This window comes from Monodelphis domestica, chromosome 1, assembly GCF_027887165.1.
Source record: "Monodelphis domestica isolate mMonDom1 chromosome 1, mMonDom1.pri, whole genome shotgun sequence".
Classification (NCBI taxonomy): domain Eukaryota; kingdom Metazoa; phylum Chordata; class Mammalia; order Didelphimorphia; family Didelphidae; genus Monodelphis; species Monodelphis domestica.
In genome coordinates, this window is record NC_077227.1 from 473,140,902 (window position 1) to 473,168,716 (window position 27,815).

Below are 27,815 nucleotides of genomic sequence, written 5' to 3' on the forward strand. Positions count from 1 at the left end.
CACTTGAGGGGAAAAAATAAAATCCTTTTGATATTCCATTGTGTATATGGAAACGCTCTCATGTGTTTAAGTTAAAAATTAAAACAATACACAAACATTTCTAGCAACTGTAAAATCCACACATTGTATGTATCTACTATGTGATTTAAAAGTTTTGCTTCCTATTATGTGTGGCATAAGACCTGATATTAAAAGAATACCCCAGTTAAAATTTTATGTAGATATAACCAATCGGCCCCCTTTTTCTATGGGGTAAATGGGTTATTGTGGAAGAGGGGATTACAGATTTCATTGCAAAGACTTGATTACAAAAAATTGGTCCCTGACCCTCTAGAACATTATAAACAGAATACGTGGCCAAAAGGATAATTTTAAGCAAAATATAGATTACTTAGCATTAGTCATTTAAAAAAATCTTTATTTTATTTCCTTGAAATGTCAACCACAGATGAGACAAATTAGCATGACTGGCTATACCAATTCAGAAAGCTTTCAAAGAGTCAGGCTTTCTAACTATTAGTAAAAATGTTCGAGGGTCCATTCTGTTTTACAGAACAACAAAATACTTCTCCTTGATCATCATTTCATTTTGAATGCCATGTACATTAGAGTTTAGCACAGTGTTTGCTATTTCAATCAGCCATTCTGTTTTTTTTTAATATATTTCAAATATAAAAGTTGCACAAACATTTACTACAATTCTTTCTCCTGATAATATATTACCAATGATTCCTATAGCTGTCCTAAGTCTTTTAATTAAAAGTTTACTTTTCTTACAAATCATGCTACTATCCAGGTTTAAAATATCCAGATTAGATTTACTAATTATATATATTTAGTAACATACTATTCTAACCAGGCTTAAATTATTCTGAACAGATTTGCTAATGTTTGGGTCAAACAAGGCAGTTTCAAGGAAACCAAGAAAAAAAGTCTTCACTTATCCATTGCCTATGAAGTCCTAGGAAAGCTATAGGCTCTTCTGAGGTTAGTTCCCAAGAATGTGGACTAACTTTGGCTATACTTTCTTAGTTAAGGGATTTGTTTGCATGCTTACTGATGAAGTGGAAGAATTGTGTCTCATTATCATCACCAAGATCCATTAGATTGGAAAAGCCATACTCTTCTTACCTGATTCAAGACATCAATCATTTAAAAGAACAAGATTAAAGTTAAATAAATACTGATTCATCTCTACCATCAGAGATTACTTTTAGCTATTAGCAACCGCTTCTTTGCCATACAGAAAGAAAGCATTATGCATTTAGGTTATTAAACAAACATTTATTCCAATGGCCATCACAATTAATCTTGAGGGAGTTATACTTAAGTTGTGTGGTCTGGAAAGGTTTAAGTCTCATTTGTTTTATTCTGTATAATAAAAAAAAAATTTTTTTCATACTAAATTACAACATTTCCACAAATAATATGTAAAAACCATGCTCCCCTGGATTCTTGGGCTGGCTTAAGCTTCATCAGTTCCTTATCGGAAAAGCCTGTACATTCTTGGCAGTCTTCCATCTTTACTAGCTAGTGCTGCTTGAATGTGTTCATATGTGGGCAGATCTGTCAAGTCTCCCAGGGCAGCAACTGCAGGCTTACCCCGAAGCATCTTAGCAGCTACTCGTCTGATATCATCTGACTTCACATTACCTAGAACAGAGGAAAACAAGGAATCCTGAAAACTACTTTGATCTGAATATACTTTGGCTTAAAAACTAGAGCTGCTATTTTCAAGATGAAATTCATTTTGAGGACAACAAATAAAGAATACACAAAGATCCAACTAAGAGAGAGATGAGAATTTCCATGGGTTAAGAGGCAGCTAAGAGGGGCATTTGGGTGGCTCAGTAGACAGAGAACCAGGCCTGAGGATGGGAGGTCCTGAATTTAAATTTGGCCTCAGACCCTTCCTAGCTGTGTGACCTTGGGTAAATCACTTAATCCCAACTGCCTACCCCTTACCACTCTTCTGCCTTTGAACCAATGCTCAGAATTAATTCTAAGACAGAAGGTAAGGGTTAAAAAAAAAAAAGCAGCTAAGAGTTGCTTGTGCTACAATGAATTGGTCAAAAAGGGGTTTGGACAGTTGGGAAAGCTGGAGCTCTTTCCTGTTCTAATTAAAATCTACCTTTAAACTCATGGCAGCCAAGTGGCACAGTGGATAGAAAGCCAGGTCTGGAGTCAGGCACTCATCTTCCCAAATTCAAATTTGGCCTCCAGATACTTACTATCAATTATGACCCCAGGCAAGTCATTTAACTATGTGCCTCAGTTCAGAAAATGAACAGGAGAAAGAAATGGCAAACCACTTCAGGATCTTTACCAAGAAAATGCCAAATGAGGTCATATAGAGTCAGCCATAACTAAAATGACTGGACAACAACCACTTTTACTCCATATACGTTATGAAGGTTTTTTTTTACCATCTCAAAGCGACAACCTTCAATCCCTTGAGTGATATAAGGGTTAATGTGACTCAATAAAATGCTTAAATAATATAAAGTTTTCTGGTGATGAGTTCTGCACATAGTAGGTACTCCACTAATATTTTTTTTAAGATTATGAGGATGAAAAATCATCTAAGTTCTTTATTTAAAGGCAAATTAAAAGACAGCTAGGTGGCTCAGTGGATTGAGAGCCAGGCCTACAGATAGGAGGTCCTGGATTCAAATCTGTTTCTGGACACTTACCAGTTATGTGACCCTGGGCAAGTCACTTAACCCCCACTGCCTAGCCTTACTGCTCTTCTGCCTTAGCATCATTACACAGTATTGATCCTAAGATGGAAGGTAAGGGTTTTTAAAAAATGAAGTAATTAGTATGACAACAATGACTCTGTTATAATCCTTTGAGTCAACATAATTGCTGAATGTAACACATATAACATGTAATACTCACGAATGAGAGCACACAATTCATGAGGTAGTTTTCTGGAGTTTGTTGCCAGCACCTGCCTCCCTACATCCTCAAAAATTACAGGTCTGGATTCTAGGTTCATCATGAGCATTGACATAAGTTGTGTCTTGGCTCTCTCAAGCTCCACCTGGAGGTTTAAATAACCATTTTACAAGAATATAAGCTATGTTTAAGTTTATAAACAATACTGAATGCAATCAACTTTTTCTATTCACTTATGTCTATAATTGAGAATAAGCATGACCACAAAATCCTCAGAAGATGGAATGTTTTCCTAAGTTAAAAATCAGGAAAAGGTGAGACTGATTTCACCAATGTCCATGTTTACAAAACCAAGACAGGTTTTTTTCTCTTTTAACAAATTTTGGTAATATCTTTCCATTTACATTGATACTTCCTCAAATATCTTGGCATCAATTCCTATGACCTTTAACTTTATTCCACATCAAATACGGTTATATCTTAATTCTCATTATCACTCCTACCAAAATACCTCCATAATCCTGAACTCTGAATCTCAAATTCCAATTGTACTTCAACCCCTCTGCTACCTACCCCTTATTTCCATTTAATACTTAAATTGAGCAATGTTTTTGAGATAGTAAGAACAATGTTTTGCCTTCAGGGTTGAAAGTAGCTAAGATGTTGTAGCTGACTCTTCCAACTGCAAGATATAGAGAAAAGCATTAGCTTACCTCACCCACAGCTCCACCCATTGAAATAAATTCCCTTGTAATGATCTCTACCATTTCTCGAACCTAAAAAAAGATTATATTGGAGATACTCATTAAAAAGCAATGGTTTGTTCTTTAACTAGCTGGATCATCTCAATAACATTCTTAAATGCAATCTAAATGTTTAGCTTCTCATTGTGATAACTAACATTTGTACAGTATTACAGTTTACAAAGCACCATGTCAAAATATATAATCTCATATAATAATCAAACTACTCTATAAGTGTGCACATACATATACACATGCTCTCCATATATTATCAGTCTTATCTAACATATTTAAGACATTGTTAAGACACAATGACGTTCAATAATTTGTCTAAGGTCACAAAGCTAATAAATGGCGGAGCCAGCAATCAAATCTAGGTCTTTATATTCCCAAATTCAGTGTTTTTTCCATTACAGCACAGCTGCTTTACTGTATTTCTAAGGGACTCCCTAGGAAAGCTGAAAGCAGATCATATATATATTGAATAATGTACTTTAACATTTAATGAATTTGGCTGCCTAAATTAAATTAGTGAATTTAATGAAGATAAATGAATAAATAAAATTAAAATTAATAAAAAATTAACTAATTAATAAGATAAACCTCAGAGACTTTACTAAAGGCTTTATTTTAGAAATGACAAATGAACTACCAGTTACCTGTCTAGGATCAGCACTGGCATGAATACACAAGAGACCTGTATCTTCATAACTGTGGTGATAGGAGGTTGCATTGTACATCCAATGGTGCCTATAAACAAAAACTCAAATTTTAACCTGAGTGGATGGCTTTTCTTGCCAAACATAAAACGTGGGTATAAGAAAAACAAAACCTCCAAGGTATCATGGGTATCCTAAAATGCAATGGTTTACTTTGGCTTAAGATCCTTGAAAAAAACTGTTTTCTAAGATTCCCACCAACCTGTTTAGCACATTGAGATAGAGTCTGGTAAACATTCCCTTTCCTGGTCCACCAGCTGAAAAAGAACCTCCTCCTCCCATCATCATGTTTAGCACTGCAAAGGGGATGAAATCTTCCTCCTGCAGATCACAGAAAAAAGAACCATGTTATTGAGTAGATTAAACATTAAACAGCATAAAATCAGGCATGGTCCTACTTAACACTTACCAAAAAAGAACAGCTCTCCAAGCCTATCATGATATGTGTGAGTTCAGGAATTGGTGTGGGCCCCAGACTCACATCTGACATGTCTCTTTCTATCTGCAATGAACAGAAGTAAAAATGAGCCCAGCACACCTGAACAACTGGGTCTTACAAACAAGAGGTAGCAAATACAATGCTCATCATCTGAGCCAGTTTAAACAGATATAAGTTGAAACAGTTTTTTTTTTTTCTAGACATTAGCAAACTTCAGTAAATATACTCAAATTAAACTTAAAAAACTTTTAAGCCTCTATTAAAAAGAACAACAACTTATCAATATAGAGAGCTAAGACTGAAGATCCTGGGTTCAAATCTGAACTCAGACACTTCCTAGCTGTGTGACTCAGGGCAAGTCATTTTTTTTTTAAACATTATTTTATTCGGTCATTTCCAAACATTATTCATTGGAAACAAAAATCATTTTCTTTTCCTGCCCCCCTCCCCCCGCCCTAGCCGACGCATGATTCCACTGTGTATCACATGTGTTCTTGACTCGAACCCATTTCCGTGTTGTTGGTATTTGCATTAGAGTGTTCATTTAGAGCTGTCATTTCCCCTCCACCCCTGTAGTCAAGCAGTTGCATTTCTTCGGTGTTTTTACTCTCACAGTTTATCCTCTGTTTGTGGATAGTGTTTTTTAGATCTCAGGGCAAGTCATTTAACACCAATTGCCTAAGCCATCCCACTCTTCTGCATTGGAACCAATATTTAGTATTGATTCTAAGACAGAAGGTAAAAGGTTAGGGAAAAAAAAGACTTAGCTAAATAATAGTATGATGGAAAGAGTCTTGGATTAGAGGTCAGGAGACCTAAGTTCTAGGGTCACCTAGAATACCGAATAGCTGTCTAGCTTCAGTTTCCGCATTTATAAAAGCCTGTTCACACCACAGGGTTTATGACAAATGTGAAAGTCCTTTATAAACTAAAGTATGTACATATGTAACCAGCAATAGTAGCTTCATCATTAATACTGCAAGTAAACACTTTTCCAAGTGTCTGTAACAAATTTTAATCCTGAGTAAAATGTCAACTAAATCTATTGAATTAACTTCCAAAGGTGGAATCTAATTTTTAATTCTTTTTATAAAATTTCCTTAGTTTTACTGATGCCTTTTGTTTTCATATTACAGCTATATCTAGCTACTTTCTTCTACATCCTTCCCCAGAATTAAACCATTCCCTATAACCAAGAAAAACAGTTTGGCAAAATACGTTTTATTATTCAGTGCAGTGACTGAGCCTAAGAATGCATGCAGCATTCTATGCTTATATTCTACTACCTCAATTTTCAATCCATTAGTAATAAATATTTAAAAGTAATCTAGGGGGCAGCTGGGTAGTTTGGTGGATTGAGAGCCAGGCCTAGGTTTAAATCTGGCCCCAGACACTTACTAGCTGTGTGACCCTAGGCAAGTCACTTAACTCTCATTGCCTATAGCCCTTGCCATTCTTCCTGCTTTGGAACCAATATACACTATTGATTCCAAGATGGAAGGTAAAGGTTAAAAAAAATTTTTTTTTAAGTAATCTAAATCAGAATACAATTAAAAAGCTTTATGATGTCACTGAAAGTAGTTCCCCCCCCCCCCCCCCAAAGGGCTTTAATAGTTCACTTGGGCTTGGCATTACCTTGATAATCCCTCCGGTATACTGTGCAATAGATCTGTCAACATCCTTGGCCTGCCCACTACTCCAAACTGGATCTGTTCCAAGGAGATATTTTCTGGCACACTCCACCAATTGCTCATGTTCAATCCCTACACCAGCCAGTACCATGCGGTCAGGAGTGTAGTAGTTTCTCAGGTATGAATGGAGTACTTTTTGATCAATTTTGGGAATATTTTCTGCTGGACAAAAACGGTGCAAGCCTACTGTATTTTCCCTGTATGCAGCCTGATAAGAGAAGCATGAAGAACTGAATAGGAAAGAATTTTGCATTTGTCCAAATGTCAAAATAAACATTAACCTTGCTCTGACTTTTATCATTACAATGAATTTGAGAAAACATTACATGTTTATCATTGCCTACCTATTTCTAGTATATAAACTATATTTAGAAGTATCTAACTAATAAAAGTGCAATCACCTACTTATGTACAGTTAATAGTTCAAGAATCCATGATGGCATAAGACTCCTTTCACCTATGCAAAGCCCAGATTTTATTCTCTTTTTCCATGTCTTGGAAGACAGTCTTCATGTGTTGGTGGGGCCAAAAAATATTGATCACTTAGCAATCAACCTTCAGGTGATAATTGTCTCTGAATTTAGCTGGTTTGGTCTTTACAGGAAAACACATAAGTATTCTATTGGAAGGCCTGTATATGTATATGTATATCCTTTTCACTCAGTGTGATCAGTTAAAGCTCAATTTCCATTGCAATAACTTCTGAGAATTCCATTTTCTAGATTCTAGATGAGGCATCTAGAAAGTTTTTGGCATGTGTTATCAATATAATGATTAAATCTACCTCTCCAGGTGAAAATGTTAAAACTACACATTTTTTGAAGGAGGTATTTTAAAAGACAAATATAGGAAGTCTTTAACCTTTTTATATATAAGATATATATTCACACAAGATTTATAAGTTGTATAACTAATTCTAAGGAAGTTTTGCTTTCATATACAATGATAACAGATTTGTAATGGGTTCATTTGTGTGGATGAATTAACAGGTAAAAACCTGGGGGTAGGGAGTTGTCTTTTGGTGCTAACAACAGAAATAGATGATGGGTCTAAACCAACCATGGCTTATCTTACTTCATGAATCATTTCTGTGAGTAGTGGCTCTGGATCAGGCCTCATATTTAGGTCCTCTAATTCAAACTGGACAGCCATTCGAGTCATTTCAATTTCTTCATCTACAAAAACACCAAAAAATCCAAAGCATAAGAGCCACTATCCCCCTAGCCAAGAAAAGACACAAAAGTGTGAAGCTTACTCATTTGAGTCAAGGAACAAAGGAACATAGTATTAAAAATAGTCAAAACAACACATTATTTAATTTCTGCCTCCTCCAACTATATTTCTATGTGCTCTAGACACAGACGATCAGAAAATACTTAATGTGGTATCAGGTGAAAAGGAGGGAACTGGGACATATTCTACTTCTAGCTCTGTCCCTATCCACCTAAATGACCACAACTAAGTCAACTTCTATCTGCCTCACTTTCCTCATCTAGAATTTAGGATATTATCTTTCAGCCTATTTCATGGGATTATCAAAGGCTTAAGTGAAATAAAGAATGAGAAAATCTTTTAAAGTGTTGTGCACTTTAGTACATTAAGTAGCAATGGTCAACAAAAGGATCGATCCTGTCAACATATCAAGGATCTATAATTTCAGTGCTGTGGAAATTCTTTACACACACACAGGCTCAATAACTAGGAAGAAAAGTCTATACTATGTATTCTGAAGTAGAAGAGAGGTAAGGGCTATAGGCAATGGTAGTTAATTGGAATCAATACTCTAAGATACTAGGTAAGGGTTAAAAAAAAAGTTTGAACAATTCATACCTGATAACTTTGGTTGCAACACTACATCAGCTAATAAGCCAACCACAGTATCCAATCCTTTTGTATCAGCAGATACTGCATACATGGTAGTATCCCTGAAAAAAATAACAAATGACTCTTATAAATCTGGATGGTTATGTTTGCTTTTTTAAAAAGTCCTGTCACTTAGGCTGAAACATCCTAAAGGGAAGTTACTATTTCTGTGGAAAAGTCTCATTCTCAGTCATAAAATTATTATTTATTGGGTCAAAACAGAGTCAGTAAATACTGATGATAGTTTTATGAACACTGGAACTTTCTTGTTCCTTCCTATCAACCCAGGCATTTTTATTCTGTACCTTAAAATTTTACTGCTAAACATTTATGGAAGATATGCTCCATCCATGTAGTAGGTGCTAAGAGGAGGAGAGAAAGAGAAATGCAAACCAGAACTGAAGGAACCTAGAGCAGTCGAGGAGACAGTGAACTGACAAATTTGGCTGAGTGTAAAGTTCTTGCCACAGAGCAAGGATAGGTAAAGACAGAAGGGAAGAAACCAAATTTTTAAAAGTATTTGAATATAAATGTTCAGTTTGAGTATAAATTTTATCACATAGGCAGCGGAGAGTCACTGAAGGTTTAACCAGGAAAAACTGATTTTGATATGCTGAAACCACCTTATAATTTCTCTCTTGCTCTATATATTTGAGCTCACTAATATATAGCATTCTATTTTCCATAGAGATATGTTATTACCATTTTGTCTCTCCTAGCTTACAAAAATTGTAATTTAGGCAGTAACTTCATCTTACTTTGTAAAAACCTTGTGGCATCTTCCAGAGTACTATACAAAGAAGTTCCTTGTATAGTTTGAATGATGACCAAAATTATGACCTTTGTAGTTTCATCTAGCTCTAAATCTATGATCTTATCATTATCAAAAATGAAACAAAAGCATTATTTAAAAGCAGCTAATTTTTCTGTTAATAAGTAGTAAACTATAAAAGTAAAAAAAGATGGCATATCAGTATCTCATGCTATTAAGCAACATTGCTTAATAGTTTTAAGGGAAAGTGCTTTGAAGGGAATGTTTGGGAAATTTTTGAGAAGTATCTTTTATGTAAAAAATGAGCTGTGTTAAAAAGTAATCCCTTTAAAAAAAAAGTATTTTAGGCAAACAGCTGACATACCTTGATGTCTGGCAATCACAAATGCCCCCATGCTTTTCCAAGGTAAGGAGAATTTCATCTTTGCTGCCAAATCTGGCAGTAGACTAGGGTAAAAAAAAATTCCTTGTGAGTTCAAATTTTAAAAAACAATCTACTTTTAATTTCAAAGCACCTAAAAATAAGCATCTCCAGCTAAACTGCTTAAAAAGTCCTCTTTTTTGTGTTATTTGGTTATTTTGTGTTAATTTGGTTTCTTTAATGATTTCCTTTGGCTTTCTTTGCTGAGGTAAAAATTCTGTTGAAATGTATCCCTCCTATTTCACCAAGGTTGTTTTTAGTTATTAATATTGCTTCTTTACTGTTTCTATAGTAATCATGAAGTCTGGCTTGAAAAATCAACAAATGGCAAGCATTTAGGAGGTGCCTAATCTATGGTAAAGCTCTATGCCAGGCCCTGGGGACAGAAAGGCAAAATTGAAATGGTCTCTTCCCTCAAGGTGTTTCCCTTATATTCTGAAGACAACACAAACATATATGATTATAAGTAGATTATGTACAAAATGAATGCTAGATCATTTTAAGAGCAGGGGGTGCAAGGGGGAGAGAACTAGAAGTTGGGGGAAGAGGGAGAATTAAGGAAGGCTTCATGAGGAATATAGTACTTTAGTGGTTTTAAAGGAAATCAAGAATTCTAAGAGGTTGACATAAAAAGGAAATCAATTCCAGGTACAGGGGACAGCCAGTGCAGAGGCACAGATACAGGAGATAGGTAATGTGTGAGGGATTAGTAAATTTTGGTTGGCCTACAGAATGTGAGGAGAAGAGTGTATATATTAAGATTAGAAAAGTAGGCCAGCGCCCATGTTGTAAAGAGTTAAAGCCAAACATAAGCTTCTATTGGAGGCAACAGGGGACCACTGGAATTTATTGAGTAGGATACAATCAGACTTACACTTTAGGGCAAATCATTTGGCAGCTTGGTTTAGGAGGGATTGGAGAGAGAAGAGACTTAAAGGAGGAAGACCAATTAGGAGGCAATTGTAATGATCAAAATATGAGGTGAGGAGGGCTTCATAAGCAGACTATCTACTCAATAACCTTTTATAAGCACATTCTTCCAAATCACAAGCCAGATACTGACCGAAAATGCCAGTTTTTCCAGAAAGTGAGCAATTCCACCAACATATTTTGCTTCATGTCTTGATCCTGAATTAATTAGAACTGATAATAGAAAAAGAAAATTAACAAGTTAAATGAGATTTTCTAGATTGAACAAATGAGAGTGCTATCATTTAACCTATTTTATAAAATAACTAATGACTTTAACTATGTCTAAATAAAACAAACCTTTCCATCATTACAATGTCCAGTATATAAGATATATAGTCTATACAATTAACTGTTTACTAGTAAAAGACATTTATGTACAAATTAAATGAGGCAAACAATTGGCCACTGAACAGCCAATGTACTTACTTCCTACTGTACAAAATTGTCCAAATTTATTTTGGGATGCCACACGAAGTCCATTCTCCAGAGTTGTGACTTTGGTTTCAAATTTTTCCTGTCCATCTACTGTTGCAAAAACAGGTTTGGGCACTCCAGGTAGAGGAGAAGAGAGAGGAATGTTGGGGTACGCACTGCCACTACTAAACCGTCTGTACGTAGTCAGTCCAAACCTAAAACAGTGATGCATGCTCAATTAAAACAGTCACTCTTGATAACCAGTGATAGTTGATAAACCAGATCTGTTGATAAACAGATAACCAGTGATAGTCACCTTGATAGATGGTTAAGATGTATGCACGACCAAGATCTTTCTTTCTAGAGTATCACACACATATTTGTATCCTAAGGGAAAGATTACTAGTCCAGGAATCAGGCAACCTAAGTTTAAATCCCAGCTCTTGCACTTAAGAATAATCACCATGAGCAGGTCAGTTCACTTCTAGAGAGAACCTCAGTTTCTTCACCCTTGAAATGGGATGGTACTTGTTAAAGTCATTATGGGAAAAATGCCTTGTAAGTTGAAATGCATGATATAAATTAAATTGGTGGGTTTTTTGAGGCATTGTGCAAACAACAATGGATTTGGAGTCAGAGGAACGTATCTGGAGTACCATGTCCTTGGTGCCATGCTTTTGGAAAGACACTTGATAAGCAGGAGAATGTTCAGGAAGGCAAACCAAAACAAGGGTACTGAGTTAATGCTGTATGGAGATCAGTATAAAAAACCAGAGGTATTTAGCAAGCAGAAGTGAATACTTAAGGGAAAGATAATAGTTACATTCAAGTATCTGAAGAGTAGGACAAGAAAAATGATTAGATTCGTTCTACTTGGCCCTGTAGGGCAAAAGCAATGGGTGAAGTTGCAAAAGGACACATTTAGGCTTGATGTAAAGAAAGACAACAGAGCTCTCCAAAATTGAACTGGGTTGTATAGAGAGGAAATAGATTCTACCTCATGGAAGATCTTCAAACAAAAGCCAGATGACCACTCAGTCAGGTAGGAGATACAGTGTCTGTTTCCTTTCTCTCTTCACTACAACCCATATTCCATAGAGCTGTCAAAATGACAATTCTAAAAGAGTTGTGACCACACCTCTCGTTCAGTTGTTTTTTGAGTCATGTCCAACTCTTTATGACCCTATTTGGGATTTTCTTGGCAAAGTTACTAGAGTGGCTTGCCATTTCCTTCTCCAATTCATTTTACAGATGAGGAAACTGAGGCTAATGTGGTTAAGTGAGACTTGCCCAGGGTCACACTGTTACTGTCTGAGGACATATTTGAACTCAGGAAGAATCTTCCTGAAACTATGCTGGGTACTATATCTATATATCTATCCACTGCACCACCTAGATGCTCTGGGCCCTATTGAAGCTCCAGTGGAATTTCATTGTTTTTTAATTTTCAACATACATTTCTCAAAATTATAAGATCCAAATTGATATAAGATCCAAAATTCCCTTCCTTACCTCTTTCCTCAGAAATGGTAAGTAATTTGATCTGGATTATACATATATTATCATACAAAACATACTTCTATGTTGGTTATAAAGAGAATATGTAAGTCTCTAACTTCCCCAGATCTGAGTTTCTTCTTCATTTTAGAGTTAAGACTACATAGCCTATGATGTCATTTCCAGTACCAGAGCTATGATACTATGATTTCAAATAGAACTTTTGACTGTCCTGTGATGACATACAATGAAAAATCAAAGGGAACCAAATTATGCTGCAGTCCCCTCCAGCAACATCTGGTGGGTGAGAATTCTCTAATATCTATGACTCTATACATAAGTTCAAGTTGACTGGTATTCCTGAGAGAAATAAGGAAAGTAGCATAGTGAAAAGGGTAATAGTTTAGACACCAGAAACTTTAGAGTCAAGTCATAGCTCTGCTACTAATCTGCTGTATTACATTTAGTCATCAATTTACCCACCAACGCCTCAAGGTTTTTTTCTGTTTAAAAGTGAGGGCATTGGGCAAGGAATTCACTAGGTTGTTTATAGTTCCAATGCTCTTATGACATATGGGTTTGCCTAAAGACCTGTGTGGGATGATGGCTAGATAAAGTCTTTTTATCTTAGTTGCCAGCACAGTCTTAGAAGAAAAGCTGACTGCCTCTGAGAATTTCTGGCATATGGGCATCAGAGAAGGCTTACAGGGCTGATCAAGCCACATAGTTCTTGATTCAGGTCATAAAAGTACAGAGTGAACAACAACTCATTTAAAGAAGAGATTGCACAGCTCATGTCCAAGATGAAAAAAAGTCATTAATCAATCTACTGGCTCCCCAGTCATGGGGACAAAATCCTCAGGAGTAATAACAGTAGGAATGTCATCTGTGAATCCAACTAAGGAAAGACACATATATGTGGAAGAAATAGGAAGGCTTTTATGACAAAAATATTTGTACCCTGCTTCAATTCCAAGACAACCAGTAGAAATCAAGGAAGAAGGAATCAGAGCCTTTTATAGCTGGAAGGAACCAGGTAAATCATCTAGTCCAGCTCTTTTTGGTTCAATTTAACTCAACAAACATTTACAAATCACCTATTGTGTGTGCTATTAATACTAAACTGGGTCCTGGGAGATACAAAGTTTAAACACCACATGGTCTATATCACATATAGATTCGTTTACAGTCTATTATTGAAATAAGTCACATTAAATAATAATAATAATGCACAGTACCTGGAAAAAAATCTGGAAAAGTCTAAAACTAAAAAAAAAAAAAAGTCCCAGGTGTGTGACACTATACCACCTGAGGAAGAATAAAGAAAGTCTCCATGGAGAAGATGACTTTTAACCCGGACTTTAGGAAGATGGGCTCCAGCACAAACAGGAAGGGCAAAGAAGAATATTTCAAGTTTAGAGAATTTTAAGTAAAAGCACGAAGGTAGGGGAACTGACGTCGTTTACAGGGGGTTGCAAGCAATATATAGTATTACCAGTTCTTCTGAAAGAGGTATGGATAAAGATAGGAAAGCCATTCTAGGCAGAAAGAATCAAATAATGACAAGAAAATGAGAAAGCACAGGGCATGTGATGGTATACTCTGGTAGATGGAGTGCCTCATTTTTGTTATCTGAACCCGGTCCTTATGGACTCACGGAGGCTTTCAATGTGAAAAGACTAGCAGCATACTGCTTGAAAAACTGCATGTTTACAGGGAAGCTTAATCTTCAAGGCACCGAACGAAGAATTGAAATATATCTAAGAGCAACTATGGGTAAGTCGCGTTAGCCACACACATAATCAAGTTTTCTCCTCTGTTAAATACGGGCGTCTTTTACAGTTCGCCCAGTCCCACATCTAAGACTTTGCACATGGTCATACAGCAAGGTCTCGGTTTCCCATGTGCCCACTTCCTGTGGAAACGGCTCTGATTGGTCCGATGGCCGGCCCAGAGAAGGGGAATGGATGAAACGACCGCTGGCAGGCAGAGAATGATAGAGATTCCAGAGGGCTGCGCCACGAGCGCCAGGAGTGAGGCTGTAGGTACTGGCCGAGTCCTTAGAAGGGAGCCTCCCATAGGAGTCTCCGTCAGTCTCACCCGAGGTGCCCGAGACTGGGCCAGGTAGCCCTAATCTTCCCCCACTCTTGGCCCTGGCTTCTCCATCTGTCTGTCAGTCCTTCAGCCTCATCCCTCTCACCTCAAGCGAGAGCGACCCCAGACGCTCCTTCCACGCAACACGACCCCTCCAGCAGCTCCGGTTATGGACCCCACCGCCGCCGCCATCTTGAGCCTCCGCCCAGCGCTTCTGCGGTCACTTCCGCTTCCCCGCCCCTCTTGGCCACGCCCCCAAGGTCTGACCGCGGCGGCCTTCGCCGCCGCCGCTGCGCGGGTCAAGAACGCGCTTCCGGCGCCCGGTGGGCGGAGCGGAAGCGGCCGCGCGCGCGCGGGGAACCGCGGAGGGGAAAGGGGGAGGAGGCAGGAGGAGGGCCCGACCCTGGGCAGGAGCCGAGGGTATCTGAACCGGGCGGAGCCAAGGCGAGCTGAGCTGAGCCGAAAGGGGCTGAGCTGAGACATGGAACCGTCGCTGCCCAGGTAGTGGAGGTCTGGCCCCTTCCGCGGGCAGAAGCGAGGCCGTTCGGGGATGTCCGGCTACACCCGCCGCACGGGGCTCACTCCGCTTTCCCGAGCCCGGACCCTCGTCATTCAGGACGGTGAGACCTAGCGACCGAGACTGGCAGAGCCTCTTCCCGACTGTGGCGACGAATGCTTTGCCTTAGGAGCTAGCGCTGTAAGAAAGAGTGCTTAAGAGATTATCTAGCCAATCTCCGCCTAGTAAAGACATGAAAATTGAGGTTCAAGATTGGCCCAAACTGGGACGCCCCTCCTCCGGGGGTGGGGGAGTCGGGGAGCTGGCCTGGTTCCTAACAGCTCAAGGCCTAACCCAACTTTGTCGTCTGATTAAGTGAGTGAGAAGTTATCCACCGGGATTGCAAGTTATTTTATAGACCCAGTGTTGGCGAAAGCCCATTTTATGTAAGAGGAAACAGCTGGTGAGGGGACCGGGCTTGCCTAATTTAAAAGACATTTCTCTTAACTCCTAACTAAGCTTTCCCTTTGCCCCTTAATTTTGCATCTTAGTATTGAATCACAGAATCATTTAGCGTGTAAGGGACTCTAAAGTCCCAACCACTGTACAAATGGGGAAATTGAGGCCCAGAACAGGCAAAGGATTTGCCTAGATTGCTACTAGTATTAATTGGAAGCACCCATCTCTGAAGCCATAATCAGCCTAACCCTCTGGGCTTTGCAATCAGTTCATTGCCCTCTAATAGTCCGTACAGGGCCACAGAATCACCCTTTAATGAAAGGAACTTAGAAAAATCTAGACCCAATCCCTTTCTTTGATAGGACGGGAAAATCAGGAGGAAAAACATCCCATAAGTAGTTGGTGACAGAACTGTGAATTAAACTCAAGCTTTCTAGGCTAGTTACCTTTTAATCCCCACCACACTTATGCATTCGGGTCTTTCAAATGGGTGTACTCAATAAATGTTCAAATTGAATTGTGACTTATGTTGTAGTCATTTGAGTTCCTGTTGTGTGCCCTATGCTACATGGAACTTAAGAAGGAATAGAGCACTTAAACTTCCCATTTGGCTTATCAGGTATTGGTTCACGACATCTCTTGTATTATTTAATCTTTAATGTATACCATGTAATTGCAGCTGTGACTCAAACATTTACCTTAGCAGAGGCTACTCTGGGTAACATACTGTCTCTGCTATCAAGGAACTTATTCTATAGCACTAATCCTGAAGCACTTTTGTGACATGTTACATTTTTTACCTTTTTACTTTATTCCCCCAACTAAACTCTTGGGACTGTGTCTTTTCCATTTTTATCCTCTTCACCTAGTGCTATGTAGATACTCAGTGAAACACTTAGAAGAGATGCTGTGAAGTGGTGAGATCTGGGAAGGATAAAGGGAGATTTGATTTAGGCCTTGAAATATGGGTAGAATTTGCATAGGGCCAGACAAGCAGGAGGAGAAAGGCATGGGCAAAAGTATAGAGGTGGGAAAATGAAAAAGCAGGTGTGGATGACTAAATAAATGAGCCTTCAACACTTGGGGAGGGAGGGTGGAGTATCCCAAGTCAGGAGTGGGATGGAGCTAGACTTTTTTTTAAATTGAAAATTGTTAATTAATTTAGAATATTTTTCCATGCTTACACGATTCATGTTCTTCCCCCCGCCGATGCACAATTCCACTGGGTTTTATATGTGTCATTGATCAAGACTGATTTCCATATTATTGATAATTGCACTAGGGTGCTCCTTTAGGGTCTACATCCCTAACCATATACCCATCAACCCATGTGATCAAGCAGTTGTTTTTCTTCTATGTTTTTACTCCCACAGTTGTTCTTCTGGATGTGGATAGCATTCTTTCTCATAAGTCTCTCAGAATTGTCCTGGGTCATTGTGTTGCTGCTAGTAGAGAAGTCCATTACATTCCATTGTACCATAGTGTATCAGTCTCTGTGTATAATGCGGAACTAGACTCTTAACAAAAAAAAAGAATTGAAGATTAGATCTTGGATTGAGGAAGGAAGGATAAGGAAAACAAGATTGGAGATGTGTCAGTTGACAAAAATGCATAGAAAAACTAGAGGGAAGTTAATGAAGAGGCAACAGAGCTTAGGAGGTTCTGGAAATCAAGATAGTACTGTTTATATATAGGAGAGTGAAAGAAGTTAGAAGGTAGAAAAGTGAAGCAAGTCACAAAGTAGATATGGAAATTTGAGACAGTTGTCAGGTAAAGTCCTCTAAGGTAAAGGAAAAAGAATGATAGAATTTAGAACAGAGTTACTTGTAGAGGTGTCTTCTTGCTACTAAGTTTTAAGTTTCTTATGTTTTAATGGCACCTTAGTTCACTTCAGTTCAACACTTGATAAAATCAGTTATCCTGGGTCAATATGGAGTGTGGTGTTCTAAGTTTGGATTAGATAAAATATTGCTTATTAAAAACTAAAAGGAAAGTTTCCTTTTGATATCACTAAATGACTTAAGCATTTATGAAATACTATTTTCTTATTTTAGAAGATAATCTTGAAGATCTGGATGAGGCAAATCCATTTTCCTTTAAAGAATTTCTGAAAACCAAGAACCTTGGCCTGTCCAAAGAGGAGGCAACCAATGCTAGAATTTACACTAAGGTAAATTAAAGGGATTGTAATGAAGATCAATAAGGAGAAAAAAAATCTCATTTTTCTGGACTGGCTTATGTTTTCCCTTAGGATGTTGTTAATCACAGAATAGCTTGGTGGCAATGTTGCCATAAAACTGATTCATATAACTCATTTTAGATAAGTTTTACAGTAATGCCACATGCAGGTGATATATTCTTCTAGTGTTCCATATACCTTCTCAACTTACCTTTTTTTAAAGGAAGTGAGGTATTTTGTTATAATTCTGAAATCAAAACTACATTGAACAAGACTGCAAAAATTATTAACCCACTATTATTAACCTAGACTAATAAAGAAACTCTTTGTTGTAACTTTTGATTTTCTTCTTCTTTAGGAATCTACAAGACATACATTAGGACTTGAAAATAATTGCCTAACTTCTAAATATGGTTTAGACTATGAGGAACCTTTTTTTCAAGATCCAACTGGTGCTGGAGATTTGTTGGAAGAAGATGAAGATGATGATAACTGGAGTGGAACTTATCTGCCATCTGCCATGGAACAAACTCATGCTTCTAGACTTGCTACTAGCACATCACCACGTAGTTCATATATTTCCTTTTTTTCCAATCCATCTGATCTGTCAGGCATCGAGTCTCTAGCTCCATGGACCTTAAGTGAAAGTGACCCATGTATTTCTCCTTCATCTCAAGTGAACAACACAAACAAAGAATTTGCTGGTCATGGGGAATACTTGGGAGATAGGCATTTTCGGTCACTGCAGATAAACTATGAAACAGTAAGTGTGGATGGAATAGTCTTCACCTACCTGATAAATCTCAAATATCTTGGGAAGTTTCTCATGGAGAAAAACTAGTGATCTTGCTTTCCTAATGGCCTCTATGCCTTTGGAGTAAAGGACACAGTCAGCCCTGATGTGCTGCTGCAGCTTGTTGATGGTTACTATGGCTAGTTATATTGGTGTTGCTCACCACACAGATATGAATACAGCTGCTTTAAACAGTACTGTGTAATGAATGCAAGTACAGGAGATGTGAGTATAGTAGAATACTTCTGTCATGTTTGGATAAAACATCTTAAAAACCTAACCATCTTGATATACTGTCTTAGATTTTTTGCCTTTATAAATAAGAAATTTCTTGACTGTGTGCAGGTTATTTACCAATTTATAACCTTGAGTTTCTAATTTCAATTTTCTTTTTCTGCAGCTTAAAGAAGAAAACTCTAAGCTAAGAAGAAAAATTAGTGAGATTCAGAACTTCTCTGAATCTCAGACAGAAATGTATGTACACTTATATTCAGAAATATGAGTTTCATATCTCTTTCTAAAGTATTGATTTATGTAAATGATGGCAATAGCTTTGCTGTTACAGTCCACATTCCAAGGGATAACATGATACATTTCCTTTCAGTTATAAGATTTCCTGTGGAATTCTTTATACAGTTTTTTTGTTGAATTATTTAATAGAGGTACTGTGTGAAATGTAGCATGGCAGAGTAGATAAAGTGCTAGGCTTGGAGTTAACAACACAGGAGTTCCAGTCCTAGGTCTGCTACTACCTATGAGACCTTGCAGAACCCCATTTTCTCTTCCGTAAAATGGGAACATTTAATAAACCTGCAATATCTATTTCGCCCAAATGACAATGTGTATAGTGTGTTACAAACTTTAAAGCAGTACATAAATGTCAGATAGTATTAGAAATAAACATTTCACTCCTTAAATAATAAAATTGTCAGGACAAACTGACTAAACAAGAGGCATTATGCAGAGTGGAGAGACAATGGATTTGGACTCAGAGCAATCTGAGGGTCTTCAAGTTAGAACAAGACGGTATTTTAGAATGCATGTAGTCTTAAGTTCTTCATTTTACAGATGAAGAAACTGAGGCCCCAAAGGTTACATGGCTTTCCCAATTTTACATAGAAAGTGTAAGTGGCAGAACAAGGATTTGAACTCCTGTTCTTTGACTAGATATACTTTATCTTTTTCCAAATCTTCTTTGGAGCACAATGTCACTCTGATCAAGTCACTTAAACTCTCCGAGGCTCTATTTTCTCATTTCTAAAGTGGGGATCACAAGGTTGGTATGAGAAGCTATGAGATATATGTAAAGAACTTTGCACTCTTTTTTAATCCTTACTTTTCGTCTTTGAATCAATACTGTGTATTGGTTCCAAGGCAGAAGAATGGTAAGGATTAGGCAATGGGGATTAAGTGACTTGCCTAGGGTCACACAGCTGGGAAGTGTCAGAGGTCAGATTTGAACCTAGGACCTCCTGTCTCTAGGCCTGGCTCTCAATCCACTGACCACCAAGCTGTCCCCAAACTTTGCACTCTTAAAATAGTAATCAGCTTTCTTTTTAATTAAATGATGCTAATAAATTATTTGTGATCCAGTAATTCTCCTAATAGTTAGTGTGCTACAATTATCCCATTATGTTAAATACTCTTTGAAAAACTTCAGTTTTATTGAAGAACCTTTTTGAATGAACAATAGTCAATAAAATAACCCATTTTTTCCTTGTCCCAATAAGGGTAAGAACACTTGAACGGAAATTAGAAGCAAAAATGATAAAAGAGGAAAGCGACTATCATGATCTTGAATCGGTGGTACAACAAGTGGAAAAGAATCTCGAGTTGATGACTGTAAAAATTTTTTTTAAATTTTCTTTGAATTTATTTTTTTGGATTCTGTAAGGTAGATGGGCATGCTAAGAAAATTACTTTGGAGGAATGAATTATTATCTGTCAACTAGAAGATAGATCTAGCATCATCTCAATATTTTGTGACTTTTGTTCAACCCTACTATTGCTTATGTTACTAGTTGTACTTGGCAAAACACTTTCTACTTAATGTCCCAGAGTTGCTGAGTGGGTGCCTTATTTGCACATATTATGGGAGTTTCCTTATTGGAAGTCCTTTATGTCAATGAAATTCTAGCAAAATGTGCCAGGTACTCCCCTAGATTTTACATAACTTTTTGTAGTTCACTTGACTTACAATATCCATATGTAAAATAGGTTAAAAATAGGATCTTGTATATCAGATTTTTGGGGAAAGGTGATAAGAGAACTATGTTTGACCATTCAAGATGCCTGCAGAATACAAGAGTTGGCTTCTCCTGTCTAAGCTTACTAGGGCAGGAGTAGGATCTATTAATAAAGGTTTCAACATTTCTGCTTGATAGAAGTTAGAATTTTCTCATAATCCAAGCTATTCCAGAATGGAATGAACAAGAAATGAATATCTTGTCATTAGAAGTTCTCAGACAGTGATAAATGCCTATTTGGAATGTTTTAAAAATAGTTCCTTCTATGGGTAGGCAATTTGGAAAGGAACTCTTAAGGTCAATGCCTAGAAAATTGCATGGACTGCCTATATTTTAAGTGTATAAACTTCTTTTAGAGGGTTTTGTGGGAAAAATATCAATTTTACTTAACTATTTTAGTTTGAAAATTAATAAGCCGACAGTTTGGTATTAACCTGCAACATATATTATTTTGATGCTTAATTACTTCTATTGTGATAAATGCTCATGGGAAATGAACATGATTCTACAAGCATTTTTTAAGCATCAAGGACTGGAAAACATGTTAAAGCCAAGGCTTTTGCTTTCAAAGACCTATAATACCTTTTTTTGACAGTTGAGATTATTTCACAGGCAATTAATTTCCTGGGTAAAGAGCTTGCAAATTTAACTTTTCCCAAAATTTGGTTGCTAAGAATATTCAGGTGTTCTAGTAAGCCAGTAATAAAACAGTAGGCTTCCATTTCCTTACAGATATAACCAACTGTGTGGACATATAAGGAGAAACCATATTAAATTGCTTAGGAAACTTTATCAAATTTGCACATAACTAGCATTATCAAAACTTTTTTCATTTTTAACCTTCTGTCTTAGTACCAATTCTAAGAGAAAAGAATGGCAAGGGCCATTAGTCAATTAGATTAGTCAATTAGTCTGATTAGTCAATCAGAGTTAAATGTCTTTCCCAGGGTCCCACAACTAGAATGTGTCTTGAGGCCAGATTTGAACCCACATTCTCCCAACACCAGGCCTGGTGCTCTTTCTATTGGGCTACCTCATTGCCCTATCTTCTGAATTTTCTCATTCCTCACATCCAATCATTGGTCAAGTCTTGTTGATTATTTCTATAGTGTACCACCCCTTCTCTCCAGTCATATAGCCACCACTCGTGTTCAGACCCTTACCACTTCTTGACTTTTACTATTACGATAAATCTCCTAATTGATCCACGTGCCTTCAGCCTCTTTTTCCAGTCTATCCTTTACATAGATAGTAAAGTGGAATTCCTAAGGCATGGGACTGACCATATCATTTTTTCTGCTCAAGAAGCTCCAGGACCCATTCCCTCTTACTCTTCAGTTAGACTTTCACAATCTGGAAATCAGCCAGCCTTTATACTCTCAGCATTCTAGCTACTCAGACAGCTTGCTGTTCCTCATACACATGATATTCCATCTCCCCTTTTTGTGCCTTTGTAGACTGTTCCCCCCTCTGACCTGTGCTTCCCTCTACCATCTCTACCTGTAGAAACCCTTGACTTCTTTCAAAGCTCAGCTCAAATGCCACCTCTAGAAATCTAACCTAATACTCCCCAGTTGCTAATGACTCCTCTTGGAAATTGCTTTTATATATTTTGTATTTAATTTTTTAAATGTATATTTTACTTCCCGCAATAGAATAAATTCCCTGAGAGTGGCAACCATGTTGTTTTTATTTCTAGTGCTTGGCATATAGTAGACAATGAATGCTTGTTGAACAAATAAGTTAATAACCATTTTGTTTTAAATGGCTTTTAGAATTTCCCATTATAATATCAGTGGTTTTTTTGTAACAGAAGCGGGCTGTGAAGGCAGAAAATCAAGTTACAAAACTGAAGCAGGAAATAAATATGCTCCAGGTAAATTACATTTTTACTTCATCCCTGGAGGCATATTGTGTGTCACTATGCTATGCCACAAAACAATGCAAGAAAGAAAACATGGAAATGAACATTTTCCTCTTTCCTTTCCTTCACTCTTGGACCAAATTCAAAGGAATGGGGGATAAGTCCTACAATTATTCCATAACTTTAATTTTTACTTAAGTAAATTCAGGTCTACCAACACTTATCAAGCACCTAATATATAGGTAGGGAAGGAGATACAAATAACACTAATACTCTCACGTCTGTATTATTTACAATTTACAGATGTACAGTTGTAAAACAAATAACTTGTGAAAGGTCACACAGACAATAAGTGACAGGATTGAGATTCTGAACCTAAAATCAGTGCTCTTGTCACTATACTGTGCTACTTTAAAGATGACAAAGACAGTCCCCACCCTCAAAAAACTTACGAATTAGTAGAGGTAATAAAATGTGTACTCGAGTAGAATGTGGATGTGCCTAAGAGTTCCAAAGATCACTCAAAGGGAGAATGTAAGACATAGGGACATATTTTTATCATCTGATAACTCTATTTTGAGATTTCTAATGAGAAAACTATCATATGAATGCCCTTTTCCCCAGTGTTTTACTTTGTCATATGTCTTATGAACTAACTAATCTTAATTAGAACATATTTTTTCTTCTAAAGGCTCAGCTTACTAATTCAAAGAGAGAGAATGAAGCCCTGCGATCTGGTCAATGTTCCAATTTGACAGTAGTTAAACAAAACACAGATGTTGCCTTGCAAAATCTCCGAGCTGTCATGAACAATGCACATAGTTCGATAAAGTAAGTTTTGTGTATGGTATATGGAATATTGCTACAGGTGGGAGGTATCCAGTTATTAAAAAAAAATCTTCCTAGGACAGCTTGGTATGATGTGCAAGCTTAATGGGAATAAGAAGGATACTGTTCTTCCTGTCACTTGTGATGTATTCAATAGATGGATTTTTTTTTTTTAAGTCATAGGAAAAGAGAGCTAGTATAGTTGTTATCTTTTTGAGTGAGCCCATGATTTTATCTTATTGGTTTTATTTAAAACAAATATGAGCTAATCTAAATTTTTTTCTATTTTACTTGATCTATTTTCTTGGATTATAGAATTCTCTGCCTTTCTTTTACTATCTTTATGATTACAGTTGGGCATTGTAAATGACATGCTGATTAATTTTGCAAATATTTATTGCATGCCTACTATATACAGGGCTCTGCCATGATGGAAGAATTAAAGATGAATGAGATTTATCCTCAAGGAGCTTACAATCAAGTAAAGAGAGAAAAATTGTACATTTTATGTTTGTTTATGTTTTCATTCTAGGCAGTTGCTTTCTGGAGCTGAAACATTGAATCTTGTTGCTGAAATCCTTAAATCCATAGACAGAATTTCTGAAATTAAAGAAGAGCCTTGACAAACCGCTGAAATGTCTTCTGGCTTAAAGCTCTGCTTAAGTGCTGAAATCACTTCTTGCTTTACTTGGGGAATACAATTGTGTCTTTAAATATGCAGTTGTCTTCCTCAGTATTTATCATGAAATACAAATTTCATGACCTAAAATATGGTTATTAGCCTTAAAACTCAGTTGGGTGGTAACTGTTGGACTTGAGGTGCGTCTTTGATTTACATTAACTCTTTTAGGTAAAGTGTCATTTTTCACTAATTCTAATAAACAGAGATTCTCTTGCCAACAGTTGAAGAAGAAAGGGGGAAATTAATGTTTTTAGGGAATTTTCTAAACATGGAAATGAGTTCTGGAATAAGTATTGCTTTCTACTGTCTGTTATAGTATTTCCTGGATATTAATTGCAAGATTGAGCCCAATTTGAGTGTCATTTGTTAGCACTCCTTTAAAGAAAAAAAGAATAAAAATTATAACACAAAATGTACATAATAGAGACTATTGACTTTTGCCTAGAGAATCTGTGCCTCTTAAATATCTCCTGGTGTTCCTAAAGACTTGAAGGTTCACACTTGTGCCTTTAAGAAATATAGCTTAAAAAAAAAATACACACACACACATATACACACATACACACACATACACATATCCATAGATACAGGTAATAAGAATCAATTAAAGTGCTACAAGTTCTTTCAGATTCACTAAGTTTGCTGCAGGAATTGTTAATATTCCAGTGTTAAACTCATGAAGTGTATCTTTTTTCCTGGCTTAATATTTAAATACCAACTCTCCTGCTGTAGTGTATTGCTTAGCTTTTTCAAATCACTTTTATGCAGCAAAATTTAGGATGCAAAGGTTTTAAGATAATTCCAGGTTGGCATGGGAAAGTGCCTTTCCAGAATTTTTCTGTGATTTGGATAAGGGCACTGAAATTCTATAGGTCTTTTGCTGTTTATTGTTAAGTGTTGTTTTTTTTTTAAATAAATTGTAGTTTTTTTGACCTGTATAATGTGACAACTTTTGTGTTTGCTAAAATAGGATGTGATTGTAACTTCATTTCTTGCAAAATCAGCAGCCCTTCATTTCCAAAACATATTACTATTTCATCACCAGCAGGGTATTCCCTTTCAGCTGATTTTTTAAAAAACCAAATCAGTTATACACTTATTTGTTGGCAGGCTGCCTGATGCTTGGGACCAGCAGGGTGAATCTGCTAGACAACTGGCAGATATTAAGGGGATATAATCTGCAATTATTAAATAGTGAAGCTAATTGGCCCATCTGTGGATGCCTAAGCCTTGATGGTGTCCTTTTTTTTAGTACCATGTAGATAACTTTTTGCAATTTTGATTCTTACAGATCATATTGATCTTCCTGAGGATAAAAAAATTGGGTTTCAAACAAGAAATTTGTAAAATGCACACTGCTGCTAGGCATTATAATTTTGGTTTGCAGAAATGCCAGTCAAAGTACCCTGTCTGCTTGAATACAGAGTACAGACCACCTAATCTGATGGATACAACTGTTAAAATATAATCTGCTGCTTTTATCAAAATAGACTTCTGTCTCTTACAGTATGTCTAGTGGGAAAAGCACTGAACCAGAGACTAGGAGACTTGAGTTCTTGGGGTACTAAAAAGTACAATCTTAAATAATGCTTTAACTTTTTGGATTCTTATTCCCCATTTGTAAAAAGGGATAGTACCTTTGCTATTTACACCGACTTCTTACTGACAGTGAGATTATGTGAAAGTTATAATGCAACCTTTTATTATACGGTTGCCATATATTTCTTGTTTTCAGATGTTTAGTTTGGTATTTTTCTAAGAACATCCTGCATTGTGGTGGTAATGGGATGTCTCTTCAGTTATCTTACATTGGAAAGAACTTCAGGCTCACAGACTTCTATATAGGAGTAGACAGGAATTACAGGGCTACAGTTAGCAAGAGATAAGTAGTAATGGTAACTATAGAATGGTTTTCTAACAGGCCCCATTAACACCAAATACTAATCTCTACTCTCCCCACAATGCAGTCAGCAAAAGTTTGCCAGGTCAGCAGATTTCAGAGACAAATTACTATCACTGTTAGTCAATCAACAAATATTTATTAAGCCCCATTTGAATCCTTGCAAGATTGTTTCTGGTCATATCCCTTAAGAACCCCCAAAAGACCTTTAGATAACTTACAATGAAGGAAACTCATAGAAGGAAGTACTTGATTTGGAGTCAGAAGACCTGGGTTCCAACCCATCTCTACTAACTAGTTAAGTGATTTGTTCAATGTCACAGCTAATGAAACACTATATAAATCTAGCTGTTACCAATGTGTCAAGTTGAGATCAGGAACCAGGTCTTCTGGTTCCTAAGAATATTCACTATGGATATAGTCTAACCACTATGCTAAGCTACCTCCTTAGGATCATGTTTAGCTTTGACATTTTTTGCTTCTGGGAAAACCTCCCTCCTCTCCCAGGAGCATCATCATCCTAGTCCTAATAGAACTCGACCCTTGTAGAAGCATATTTATAATCTTGCTTATAACAAATTGAAGATGTCAAAAAGTACTATTTGCTACCTGTTGTAAAGGTGGCTGAATAGCTTTTCTTAGGGAAATGAATTAAGGGTGGTACCATATCTTTTAAACAAAGAATAATCTTAAGAATCATTGCTGTCCCTGCCTCCAAAGTATTTTGGTCATTGACTCATCTGTGGCCTTTTACCATTACAGTGATATACTAGCTAGCTCCAACTTGTCTCTATTTGGAAAGGATTCCAATAACTATGAAAGAGAACTGGCCACTTAGTTTAATTCCAGGAGTATAGTAGTTCAGGAGGAATGCAATAGTAAACTTTTTTTGCTCAATTTTAGAATGTTAAGCTATATTTTTCGATATCTTTTCCTAGTACAAGATTATTATATTATTTGAAATCTTGTGGCAGTCATACTTGAGTGTGTGGGGGAATATGCCTGATTGGACATCTCTCCAAACTAGAAATGGCTCAGTTACTGATTAATGTTGAATTAAATGATTTCTATAAGCCTTAAGCCTAAGTCTTAGTACAGTATTGGTATTAATATTTTTTCTTCAACACCCCAAGCCTACCTACATTTTTTTGTTAACCTCACCTTTTCCTTTCTCTCCACTAAAGTCCTACTCTAATGGCTCATCATGGATGGCATGGAGGTGATCCTGAATTCTTGAAGGCTGTGGCATCTGTGACAGCAGTTTTTTCAAGCTGGAAAGTGTTGGGGACGTGGGCCCAGTGATGGACTACAGGTGTCTTGTTCCAGCACCAGTCTAGTTCGGTTTGGAGAGGCTCATCAACAGAATGACGGCAGGATGAATAATTTTTCAGCCAAAGCAGCTCCCCACGAATACTAAATTATAGAATGGCTTTGCATTGTTGATAGAAGTACCCAAACTAATGAAATTATAGTTCTTGAAGCATTTAAGTGTCCTTAGCCTTTCCCGTACCCTCTCCCTTCGTCCTTTCAATTCCACAGGACTCGGATGCCAGGCGGGCGTTATAACTCGGATGCCAGGCGGATGCCAGGCGGATGCCAGGGGAGCATTGGCTTCCATGAGCGAAGACCTGACTGTAAGATCTGACTTCATCATTGGCTGTGTGGCTCTGGGTGCTTTTCTTCATCAGTATTAAAGGAAGCGAGGTTTCCCGACCTTCCGGGGTGGTGAGGAGGTGCGCCTCTCACAGGGATAAGGTCTGGATCATGATTTCTCTGGTGCGAGAGCTCCCGGGGGAGGAAATGCTCCGGACCAATTGAATCAACTTCTGCACCCGGTCTTGG

The 27,815-nt window shown here is 37.2% G+C and overlaps 2 protein-coding genes across 4 annotated transcripts; one reads left to right on the forward strand and one right to left on the reverse strand.

The window, feature by feature from the left end:
* Positions 1–401: 401 nt before the first annotated feature.
* PMPCA (peptidase, mitochondrial processing subunit alpha) lies at positions 402–15,009 on the reverse strand. Of its 2 annotated transcripts, XM_007475317.3 has the most exons (13): positions 14,633–15,009; positions 10,948–11,150; positions 10,613–10,692; positions 9,493–9,575; positions 8,324–8,418; positions 7,568–7,668; positions 6,438–6,701; positions 4,773–4,865; positions 4,566–4,684; positions 4,304–4,394; positions 3,615–3,677; positions 2,902–3,046; positions 402–1,653 (listed from the first exon to the last, which is right to left on the reverse strand). In XM_007475317.3, exons 1-13 carry the CDS (start codon positions 15,007–15,009, stop codon positions 1,484–1,486), a joined length of 1,884 nt encoding a protein of 627 aa, XP_007475379.3. In that variant the 3' UTR covers positions 402–1,483. The 2 variants fall into 2 exon arrangements, with proteins under 2 accessions (XP_007475379.3, XP_016279772.1); XM_016424286.2 differs by lacking the exons at positions 10,948–11,150; positions 14,633–15,009 and having other exon boundaries at positions 9,489–9,575; positions 10,613–10,668.
* On the forward strand, positions 15,008–27,461 carry ENTR1 (endosome associated trafficking regulator 1). 2 transcript variants are annotated; one of them, XM_007475315.3, is made up of 8 exons: positions 15,008–15,146; positions 17,536–17,651; positions 18,019–18,423; positions 18,854–18,927; positions 20,184–20,295; positions 22,513–22,575; positions 23,255–23,394; positions 27,158–27,461. In XM_007475315.3, the coding sequence occupies exons 1-8, from the start codon at positions 15,077–15,079 to the stop codon at positions 27,273–27,275; spliced, it is 1,098 nt and encodes a 365-aa protein (XP_007475377.1). In that variant the 5' UTR covers positions 15,008–15,076; the 3' UTR covers positions 27,276–27,461. The 2 variants fall into 2 exon arrangements, with proteins under 2 accessions (XP_007475377.1, XP_001372882.1); XM_001372845.5 differs by lacking the exon at positions 27,158–27,461 and adding an exon at positions 23,924–24,489.
* Positions 27,462–27,815: the final 354 nt, after the last annotated feature.

What these genes read in the sequence shown, in the direction of transcription:
- PMPCA (XM_007475317.3), bottom strand. Translation starts at nt 15,009, where the DNA reads ATGTCTCAGCTCAGCCCCTTTCGGCTCAGCTCAGCTCGCCTTGGCTCC. An exon ending in TGGAAAAACTGGCATTTTCG is followed by an intron (nt 9,576 to 10,612) that starts GTCAGTATCTGG and finishes TTTTTACCCTAG; the next exon opens with TCTACTGCCAGATTTGGCAG. An exon ending in TGGGTGGAGCTGTGGGTGAG is followed by an intron (nt 3,047 to 3,614) that starts GTAAGCTAATGC and finishes TTAAACCTCCAG; the next exon opens with GTGGAGCTTGAGAGAGCCAA.
- ENTR1 (XM_007475315.3), top strand. Translation starts at nt 15,077, where the DNA reads ATGTCCGGCTACACCCGCCGCACGGGGCTCACTCCGCTTTCCCGAGCC. An exon ending in ATGCTAGAATTTACACTAAG is followed by an intron (nt 17,652 to 18,018) that starts GTAAATTAAAGG and finishes CTTCTTCTTTAG; the next exon opens with GAATCTACAAGACATACATT. An exon ending in AGGAAATAAATATGCTCCAG is followed by an intron (nt 22,576 to 23,254) that starts GTAAATTACATT and finishes TTTCTTCTAAAG; the next exon opens with GCTCAGCTTACTAATTCAAA.